This window comes from Vigna umbellata, chromosome 9, assembly GCF_029865625.1.
Source record: "Vigna umbellata cultivar VRB3 chromosome 9, Vumbellata_1.0, whole genome shotgun sequence".
Lineage (NCBI taxonomy): Eukaryota > Viridiplantae > Streptophyta > Magnoliopsida > Fabales > Fabaceae > Vigna > Vigna umbellata.
Window position 1 is genome coordinate 39,176,359 of NC_142173.1, and position 11,246 is coordinate 39,187,604.

General features: G+C 33.1%; 1 protein-coding gene across 7 annotated transcripts; it reads right to left on the reverse strand.

Moving 5' to 3' along the window:
- Positions 1-176: 176 nt before the first annotated feature.
- LOC148193483 (transcriptional corepressor LEUNIG_HOMOLOG-like) lies at positions 177-9,124 on the reverse strand. Of its 7 annotated transcripts, none has more exons than XM_088097987.1 (11): positions 8,762-9,124; positions 8,535-8,595; positions 8,302-8,399; positions 7,976-8,085; positions 7,570-7,850; positions 7,410-7,485; positions 7,210-7,321; positions 6,257-6,306; positions 5,895-6,167; positions 672-746; positions 177-535 (listed from the first exon to the last, which is right to left on the reverse strand). In XM_088097987.1, exons 1-11 carry the CDS (start codon positions 8,775-8,777, stop codon positions 215-217), a joined length of 1,473 nt encoding a protein of 490 aa, XP_087954113.1. In that variant the 5' UTR covers positions 8,778-9,124; the 3' UTR covers positions 177-214. The 7 variants fall into 7 exon arrangements, with proteins under 7 accessions (XP_087954113.1, XP_087954111.1, XP_087954117.1 ...); XM_088097985.1 differs by having other exon boundaries at positions 182-535; positions 7,210-7,324; positions 8,762-9,123; XM_088097991.1 differs by having other exon boundaries at positions 182-535; positions 7,210-7,324; positions 8,757-9,123.
- Between the last annotated feature and the right edge of the window lie 2,122 nt (positions 9,125-11,246).

Here is an 11,246-nt window from a genome sequence, read left to right on the forward strand (position 1 = left end):
GAAAGAAGAACCAATACAATAAATAGAGAATTATCTCATAACAAATATATGATATGGTAGTAAATAAAAAATTCCTAATAATAGATATAAAATCTAGATATTCCTGATTATATAGGATTAGCTCCGTATTTCTATAATTATAACAGTCTCATAAGGGTACTACAAAATGGTATTTCTATAATTATAAGGGTACTTGATCATTAAAATTAAAATACTACAACAGTTTTTTACAACAAATGTTTAATTTGGAAGCAACAAGTGAAGTAGATTCATGCTCCTCAAGTATAAAATTATCAATTTGATTTACCAGTTGATTTGTGGAAGATGCAAGACCACCCGGTCCATCAGTACCATACATCATCAAGCCTTTGGATACGCCAGCAACATTCTGCAAGTTACCCGTCATTGCAACTCCATCACCAGGAGTATGAGTCGATGGAGTTGATGGCTGAGAATTAGAAGGGCCAAGTGTATTTCCTGTTCCAGTACTGTTTGCAGGTCCTGAAGATGTAGGTCCCTTCCTTTTCCGATTATTCTACAAAATGGTTGGCAATTGATTATCGCAAGCAAGGGAAAAAGCATTTAAATAGAAACTGCTAACTCGTATAACTTTGGTCAAACAAAAAAGCAGAAGTATCTAATACTGATCATTTTAAGCATAAAAGTAAAACCTGAATCAATTGTTGTGGATGCAAAGGATCCTGTTGTTGCTGGGAGGTGGATTGTTGGATCTGTGGCATGTTGATCTGCATCAAAAATGACAAAAATAATCATATTAACACAGAGAACAAATGAAATTTCTATTATAAAACCAAAATTGATTATTCTATCAAACTTCTATAAACAAAATTTTCTATTTAGGCAGAGTAACAAGCTAAAATATTTATGGGTACCTTTAATAGAAAATTCTTTAAACTTTCTCATGGCTAGAGTATATCAAGAAGACAAAGTCTGACTTGTTCTACAATTTGTCACTCCCGTAGTAAGTGCAACTAATTGTTTCAATCAAATCTGTGCCATGCCACATTACATGACTACAAGGAATATTTATTTAATTTTCAGAAAAAATGAATAATTGACAACTTCACAAAACTAGGTCTAGTTATTCATATTAGGAAATATTCAGTAACAAAGTATACGCCCTAGAATTAGGCTCATTTAATTGTATTGTTTTATTTTGATAGGAAGTCCCATAAACCTTGGGATAATATGAATCTAGTTTATCTTTTTTCTAAGGAGCTTTCGGTAGATATTTAACTCTTTATCTATCTTCTAAATTGTGAATAACATTCCACATTTTCCAATTTCATACATGATCACAGCAGTTCAGTTCAGATATAGGACTGCATCTGCTTTTATATAAGCTAGCTGAATGCATTTTCAGTCAAACTATAACAAGTCTTAGAATTTGAGTTTAGATCCTAACTCACTTGTAATGTGAAAAGCCCAAGCTTTATAAGCTCTATAGAAGCCACATCTCTAGTCAATGTGACTATATCAACAGTCTTGAGGTTGCAATCAAGGAATTCCCATAGAGGCCACAACTATAGCAGGCTAGGATAACCACAATTGAAAAGGCATTCCAACACTTCGAAAAATCATCTCTAGGGAATATGGACTGTACCTTAATTGAATAATCTATATTGGTCTATGTTAGACATCTTATAAGTAAGCACTATAAGAGGAGAAACCAGAAATAAAGAGTCTGTAGGGTCTATAGTAAATAGGACGGTTATTGTAATAGTTTTTGCAGTTCTGTGTGCAGTCAGTTTGACAGTTTTCCATATTTTATTAGGGCCAAGCATAACTGCTTTTAGGTAGTTATCAGACTGGAGAAAAAATCTGGAAAGGGAGAGACCAAGCTCTCAATAACTTGGAAGATGCATACTGTCCTAAGTGTTGTTCTATGTAATGTTGAGAGGGGGAGTTCTCTCAAGTTTGATAAAGAGTGCTTTTGATGATGAACTTGTTAAATGTTCTTTCTTAGGTGATTAGATTGTTAGATTAGGATTAAATTCATATAAGATAGATTATTGGTTGAATAGAATAGCAAAACTGCATAAATCTGGTGTGGTGCTACTAACTTAATCGATTAACTTAGTTCATATTCAGTTAAAGTGAGTCAGAGGCACACCAAGATTGTGTTGTCTATTTTAATCGATTAAGGAATTAACATAATTGATTAAAACAGAGATTTGGGCCTAATTGATTAAGGAATTAACCTAATCGATTAAATGCATCAGTTTCACATCTTTGGCTATATATACGTATATAATTCCTTTTGTAAGCACGTGAAACATTCTCAGAACTATCATTTCTGAAACAAGAACACTTTGTGAAAATTCTTGGAGCATTCTTGGAGGAGCCAACATAAATTGTGAAGATTCAAAGGTTCAAGCTTTCAAGAGTGAAAGGGAAGATCCAGGAAGTGTCTAGATCCTGAATTCTTTGTAAGATCTGCGCAAGGGTGTACCAGATTTTGTTTGTTTTTGTAATTCTTTGTGAATTGTGATTACCTTTGTTGTGTAGGCAAGGTTCCTAGTGTGAGTGTGTAGCCTCACCCTTAGGAGTGTGTTCTTGATTCCTAGTGTGAGTGTGTGTAGCCTCACCCTTAGGATTTTATATTCTATAATCTTGACACTTGTTATTAGTGGATTTCCTTCCAACTAAGTTTGTTGGAAGAAGATTGGATGTAGACTCTTGAAAAGTTGAACCAGTATATAAATATTTGTGTTGATTTCTTTCTTTATTCTTGCTTATTATATTGTTGAATCTTTGATGTGTAAAGATCCTTTGAAAACAACCTTATACACCTGAAAATCTTTAAAAACTTTAAAAAGTGTTTTCAAACAAATTCACCCCTTCTTGGGATTGAGATATAAGGGCTTCAATTTTAACAATTGGATCCAGAGCTAGTTATCGAATTTTAATCAATTAAAAGATCTCGTCATGGCCAATATATCTCAAACTTTCTCTGAAGGGGAATCCATAAACAGACCATCTCTGTTTGCTGGTACATATGAAGGCACATATGAAGTTAAATGGGCATTCAAGGATGAACAACAGCCCACTAAAGAAGAGGATGTTGACCATATAAATGTGGATATGTCTCTGTTAGGCTAAAGAATGATTTTGAAAAACATGTGCTCAAGCAGCTGCAAACCTTGGCTGGCCATCACTCTACACATATCCCGTTTTGACAAGCTGGATAAAGAAATTGTTTCTCTTCAAAGGAAGTTGGGAAATCAAAATCTTGAAGAGGATGGAGAGGTTGCAGATGATGAGGATGAAGAAGAAGATGATGAAAGTTCAGAAGAAGAGGGAGAGCAAGAGGAAGAAGGAGACGAGGAAACAAATTTCTACTTGATGGCCAAATCTACATCATCTGAAAGCAGTGTGAGTAGTTTTGAACTTGAAAGCATTGAAAATAAGAATTATCAACTACTTGATTCATTTAAAGAATTGCATGAGGAAGCTAGGAAACTCCAACACTCAAACAACAAGTATAAAAGTGAAAACAAGTGGTTGGAAAATAAGAGGTTCTAGGTAGTGAAAATGAAAGTCTAAAATCAAAACTGGAATCTCTAGAAAATATTTCTAAAAACACCATGCATGAGAACAAGAAATGTGATCAAAATTGTGAAAATTGTCCAAGACAAATGGAAAGAATCAAATATCTTATGAACACCTTGTCTAAGTTTACACTAGGTAGTTCAAATCTTGATGCTCTTCTTGGTTCACAAAGGAGCGTGTTGAATAGAGAAGGAATAGGGTATGCTGGTAAAAATAATCGATTAAAAACAAGAGGGTTTATTGACATAAGCAAACCCTCTTCAATTGTCTGTTTTTATTACAATCAGTTAGGCCATGCATCAAATTCAAGTTATTACAAAAATTTTGGTGTTCCTAAAGGAAAGTTTTAATGGGTTCCTAAGAAACCATTGAAACACCCTAACATAAAGGGATCCAAATTTAGTTCGGTACTTGCCACCTCTGCTTAATTTGTGTTCCAGGCTAATTTTGAAAACACATTGTTTGATTCTATTGTATGTTTGTTTGCTAGAAATGATGAATCATGATTATGACAAAGGAGATTAGCTCATTTATCATGTCACAGTTAAACAAACAATTTTCACTAAACCACTACCTAAGGATAGGTTTTACACTATTAGAAATGAACCAAGTATCGTAGATGTTGAATGTGCATCCTAAAACTGAAAATACCCTTGCTCTGCATATTTTAACCGATGTCATAATGGATTAATATGTTAAGCTGTCAAAAACCATTTGTTCTCTGCTTTAATCAATTAGACCACTTATCTAATCGATTAATACACTTAATACCATCAACTGCATCTGCTTAAAGCCCAAAATATTGATGAAAATGAATGAAATGAAGAGGAAGAATCTGACTAAATTTTGTGTTTTAATTCCTGTGTCTTGATTCTGTTTTTTTTTTTCTTTGTTACTTTGTTTTGTTTCAAATTTGATAGATTGTTTGACAATTATGGTTAATTTTGTTGGATGAATGTATTAAACATATATATATGCTAGTTAATCTGCTTATATGTCTAGGAATTACATAGCTAATGTGCCTATCCTTTATGGTTAATCATTCTCTAGCCCTGACTTTTTTGCTAATGCCCAAAGACGGAGAAAGAGTATGTTTAATGATGCAGGTTCAGAAAGAACATGTGATTGAAATGGAAGTGTTGGTCATCATCAAAAAAAGGGGGAGATTGTTGAGAGGGGGAGCTCTCTCAAGTTTGATAAAGAGTGTTTTTGATGATGAACTTGTCAAATGTTCTTTCTTAGGTGATTAGATTGTTAGATGAGGATTAAATTCATGTAAGATAGATTCTTGGTTGAATAGAATAGCAAAACTGCATAAATCTGGTGTGGTGCTACTAACTTAATCGATTAAGTTAATTTAGAATCAGTTAAAGTGAGTTAGAGCCACAACAGGGTTGTGTGTTGTCTATTTTAATCGATTAAGGAATTAATATAATCGATTAAAACAGAGAATTGGGCCTAATCGATTAAGGAATTAACCTAATCGATTAAATGCATCAGTTTTGCATCTTTTGCTATATATATGTATATAATTCCTTTTGTAAGCACGTGAAACATTCTCATAACTATCATTTGTGAAACAAGAACACTTTGTGAGAATTCTTGGAGCATTCTTAGAGGATCCAACATAGATTGTGAAGATTCAAAGGTTCAAGCTTTCAAGAGTGAAAGAGAAGATCAAGGAAGTGTCTAGATCCTGAATTCTTTGTAAAATCTGCACAAGGGGTGTCCTAGGTTTTGTTTTTCTGTAATTCTTTGTGAATTGTGATTACTTTTTTTGTGTAGGCAAGGTTCCTAATGTGAGTGTGTGTAGTCTCACCCTTAGGAGTGTGTTCTTGATTCCTAGTGTGAGTGTGTGTAGCCTCACCATAACATCCTATAATTAACCTCTTTTCCTAAAGATAAGAAAAAATGAAAAGACAAAGATACAAGGATAGCTAAATTATTCCTATTTTTCCTGATAAAGATAAATAAAAAGATAGGTAATTTATTTCTCCTTTTTCTTGGATAAATAAAAGAAGAATTAACTTATTCCTAATTTCTAGGAAGTCTCCTAACATGTTCAGGCATCTTATAACATAAAGACTAACAAGTATCATTCTTTGGGGAGAGCAGAAAAGACATTTTCATTAAAAAGTACCATAATCTAATCAGTTGCACAAATAGCTGTGTACATTAACACATCCTACAGATCATCCATAAACACATCAATGCTCTATACAACACTAGCATAAAGAAAACTCTTTGATTTAAATGATGAAATTGTTCTAGATTTACCACATTCAGGAAACATGATATCAAGAACGTAAAATAGACTTTACCTTAGAGGAAGTAGATTGCATTGGAGAGCCTATAGATCCATCATTTGCAATTGATTGACCGTCTTTAGCGTTCAAACTTCCCCTATTTAATCCCCTTAATCTTTGAGGATCCATATCTCCATAAACTGGTGAATTGCCAATATTTCCTTGCGCCTGTACCTGTGCAAGGAGCTGCTGCTGTTGTGGTTGAGGTAAAAGCTGAAACTGATTTGCACTCTGAAGGAGAGGCTTCTGAACTGGTGCTCCAAAACCAGGACGAATTTGATCAATGCCCTAGATCATATTACAATTTATTTAAATTGGATCAGAAATAGTGCTAGATGTGTAAACAAAAAATAAACTGAATTCTCAGCAGAACTTACAGTTAAAGGCCATCCTTTCAATGTGAGACTACCTACTCCAGCATTTAATCCTGAAATGGGAGAAGAAAGAGAATATTGAAACCAAGTAATATGATTAGCCAAAAAAAAGCATAGTAACTATGTAAACCTCATAAAACATTGTAAAGAAACTGATCTTCAAAACCTTTATGACAACTGAACCAGCGAAGAAACCCCAAATAGTGGAAAGCATAACAAACTGAAGTATCATAAAAGGTTTGGAGAAGCATAAAAGTTTGGGTAAGTTCGTAAAGCTTCCATAGACTCAATCACAAACTTGCAAGATTACAAGTTAACCTTGGAAAAAAATAATATTAAAAAACTTAGTAATAACACAAAGATATAACATAATACTCTTAACACAACAATAATTCAACTTTTCAACTTCCAAGTAGAGAACAGTAGCAAATCACAATAATAAGGTGTGATAGTACATCAGTACCAAATAATTCAAACTACATAAATGACCACTCATAGATAAATTCATAAAAACATAAGTTCCCAAAATGTGAAAAGATTTTGAAAAAATCATTAATTTCTTGAAATCATTTGAACCATAGTAAAATGTTACACTTACTTAAGTACAAAAGCCATGCATGAGCAACTAAAAGCCAGTTATTGTTGGGTCATTTGGGGTTAAAAATTACATTTCATTTCAAACTTGATAACTCTCTTCTTGACTCAAGAGTTTATGTGATTTTACATAAGTTTAACAGGTTCACCTGTGTTTAACCAAACAGAGGTTGTTCACAATGAGTTATCTCATTTTCTCTACCTAGACTCACGAACGTGCAAGAGTCTTCAAGTTAATTAGAGGCTTTAGTAATAACGGTAACCAAGTTTAGTTGCCTGTTTTACATTATAAATGGTGGAAATTCAAATTTTTTTAATTTCATTCCATCTTTAAATTGATTTCTCTTGTACTGATTTTACACCTGTGTTTGCAATGCCAGTCTTTGACTGCATTCCTCCCTGCCCATAAATTGATGAAGGGTCCATAGGCAAGGATCTCTGCATGGCACCCATGTTGACTTCACCTTTGATATCCTGCTGAGGAAGAAAATGGAAATCAGCATTGTAATTTTATAGAGAAGTAAAAGAATTCAGATGAAGACTGAGCAGTAGAAGCACAAACAGGGGTTTGCTGTGTTCGAGCCTGGATTTGCTGCAAAGCTGCCGTCACACTTCCTGAATTTCCTTGAACCATCTGACTGTTAGGGGAAAATGCACAAAATCAGTAAATATGTACAAGACAATTACATTTCAAGTTAAATAAAAGTTACCAATAATATTACCCAGGATGATTTGTTGATTTCAAGATGGCCATTCTAGGGTCTAAAAGTGGTTGGGATGTCTCTGTGTCCATGGGGTTAGAGTGCTTCATCCGCTCCTCATACATTTTTGCAGCCAAAGCACTTGCAGTAGATTGCCCAAGCACTCCTTCTGTAGTGATAGCATTTACAGGGCCTCCTAGGGGAGGATGATTAGAATCCCTTCTTTGAAGTTGAGCTTGACGAATTAATTGCATATGCTGAATTTGCAGTTGCTGTTGCTCTTTCACTTTATTCTGTTGTGCCTGCAAGTCATCAATAAAGGAAAGGCAATTCCTCTTAAATGTTATGAATATTATCAATAAAACATCAATTAGGTGAACCTAATGAATGATTTTATCTTCAGAACTAAAGGAAGAAAAGGAGGTACCTCCAAATATGCTGCAGCAGTCTCTGAATGTTTCTCATTTGTCCGTGCAATAAAAATATCCCAAAAAACAGACCACCACTCAAAAAGAAAACCACCAGGAGCATCAATTGCTGCAATTGCAAAGTGTTAGCTATAATCAATTGATGTACAAGTACCCCAAAAACATCCACCCAGGAGATGTAAGGAGCACTGTACATAACTGTAGGAATCAGGGTATCCAAAAACTCACAAATAGAGGTTGGGGCAACTAAGTATTTAATAAAAATAACTAAACAAAGAATAAAAGTAATTAAAAGCATTAAATTACCACATCAATTAGCTCTTACCGACAGGATCAGGAGAAACCTTCCCTTCTGTCATGAATGCTTTAGCAGTGTTATGCAACTTCTTCTTCACCAAATAATCATAAATATAAACATCAAGCCTAGAAGCATAGACGGAAAGAACCACGATATAAGTAGTAAGAACACAAAGTAAAGAACAATAGTAATTAAATGCAAGCAGTTACACGGATCAATAAACTAAAGTGCCTCTATCAAACATAAACTATTCTACTCACATCTTATCTGCTTCCCAATTACTCTGCGCCATGATTCCCCGTTCAGAAGCAAAATTAACTGCTAAATTTTACAAAAAATCAAACAAAACAATTGCAACAAAGTCTCAAAGCAAGGAAAAACAAAATTAACTGAATCACAAAAACTCAAAGAATAGCAGAATGCACGTAAATCGCTAGAAACCGACCTCAAAACGCAACAAAATAGATGGATCAAACTCGTACATTACCAATCCGAGACTGCATGCACCAATGATCACCACCGACGAAGAATTGCGCTCAGTTTCGGAAACCGCGAACCGTGAACAGTCGTATCCGATTGAAGGAAACGGAGCCAGTCATAGAAATCACGTGAATTTCGCAATTGGTGTCACCAAATCACGGAGAGAAAGATCGAAAGCGAAGAGAAGAGAAAGGGAATTAGGGTTCGTAACGCAGTGACAGTCAGGCCTAGTCCAGTTTCAACTATGAACTGGTTCCGACCAAGCTTTTCAACTGTGAGTTATGTGAAAGATGAAAGAGTTTGAATGAACGAAGTTCCGAAGCTGAGGCTCGTTAACAAAACGAAGCTGAGGAGAGCTTCGGGTTCCGTACTGGAGTATTGATTAACATACAGCTTAGAAATTGTAGATCGCAAACTTTTGGATTCTGCATATCAACCGTTGATAGTATTGATGGACAAGTGTACGATTGATGTTAGAAGGTGTGGTTCCCATCTAATGTGAAGTATCAACTGTCACCATGTATTATGCATGATCTCATGAGAGGGGGTATGTATTATTCCGCTTTTTCTTCTGCACCCATCCATTATTACTATATTCACCTCCTTAATTTTTAGATAATATTCTATTCTTCATAGTTTATGTCAACTGTGTTTTCTCTCTCTCAATATTTTTTGGCTTTGAGTGTGTTTTTTTAAACTCCATCACGAAGTTTGTATTTCATTGATATAAGCCTAAGGATTTCAAAGTTTGTTATAATAGGTACAAAAGGTATGAATGGGTAATATTAATAAAGTTCTTTTTTTCATTGTTTAATTTGCAGCTTTCGAATTACTCAATTTAAAAATGAACTTTTTTGTAAATACAATAAAAAATGTATTTGTAAAGAAAAATAAACACTTTGAATGGGATGATCCATAGTGTGAATTTTGACTTTTGGATAAAACATTTCAAAATAGTAAGGTCACTGAAAGTTTTTGGAACAAGATTTGTATATATCATATATTGCTTTGAAACTCAAAAACATATGATATGTTTTTTAAATTATCTATGAAACAAGTACTCCAGCTCCATATTAAATCTTTTAGAATACTTTATAAATGATTTTCAAAATGTGATATGTGTATATTTTAATTTAGATATATTGAACTCAGTTTTCTAAAACAATTAATATATGAAATATATATTTCAGATTAGGCATTCTATAACTCATTTCGAATACATATTTCAGATTTTGGATGGGGTATTTTAGAAAGGAAATGTTGTCTTCAATACTTAACTTTTTTTAAAGCTTATACGATAGTAGTTTACACTTTAAATTTTATTTTGTTATATTTACTATTGATGAAAATGTATACATGAGTATTGTAAGATGAAATTTGACATTCTTCTAGATATAGATGATGTTAATATGGACTATGTTTTCACTTTTGAGCAATGTATAACAAATTTATATGACGCGACTATAGTGATGTGTTCATAGTGGATTGGGTAAATATAACTATTGTATAATTATTTTCTTATAATAAACTTATAAGCATTTAGTAATGTTGTACTATGTTTTTATATATACTTACTATCTGTGATGACTAATTGGAATGGATATAAAGAGTTCTTTTAATTTAGGATTTTCATTTTTCATATTAATGTTAAATGCAATAAATGGATAATAAGTAAGAAAGACATGTATTGTTAAGTTCAAGATAGTAAATACAAATAATACAATTAGAAGTAGGAGATGTGAGTGTCTTTTTAGGCTATTAGAAAATCAATGAAAGATGGTGAATGATGGATGTCTTTCATAATCACAACTTGACATATACGTTGTTAGGTTATCCACATGTTGATAGATTAACATGTAATAAGAAGTTTATCTTTGTTGATATTGAAAAAATTCAGTTAAACCTATAAATATTTTGTTAAAAGTCAAGAAATATAATGAACAAACTGAGATAACCATAAGGCAAGTGTATAATGCAAGGTAAACATGTTATATAGATCAATTTGAGGTCATAAAATTGAAATGCAACAACTAATTATGTTACCTGAGTGAGACATGTATTTCATTGGTTTAGGTTAAATTAGAGTATAAATGTGGTAACAAATATATTTTGGACATAAAATTCATGATGGATAGTACATACAAAACTAATAGGTATATGATGTTCTTACTTAAGATTGTTGGTGTAACATCCACTGAGATGACCTTCTCTGCTATATTTGTTTTCTTAGCATGTAAACATCAAAAGATCTTTGTGTGGACTCATGAAAGACTTAAAGGTTTGTTTTATAGAGTTTATTTTCTTCCTAGGGTATTTAGACAGTGATAGAAATATTGCTTTAATGATGCAATAAAGACCATATCCCTAAAAGTTTTGAATCTTCTAGCTTTCACATAAAAAAATGTAAAAGCAAAGTTTAAAATATAATGCATCCAAGAGAGGTGTCGGATTATGTTGTGGATGATTAAGAAAGTTTTATGGATTTTGTTGTT

What these genes read in the sequence shown, in the direction of transcription:
- LOC148193483 (XM_088097985.1), bottom strand. An exon ending in TGCAATCTACTTCCTCTAAG is followed by an intron (nt 747 to 5,894) that starts GTAAAGTCTATT and finishes TTTTTGATGCAG; the next exon opens with ATCAACATGCCACAGATCCA. An exon ending in ATCCACAACAATTGATTCAG is followed by an intron (nt 536 to 671) that starts GTTTTACTTTTA and finishes ACCATTTTGTAG; the next exon opens with AATAATCGGAAAAGGAAGGG.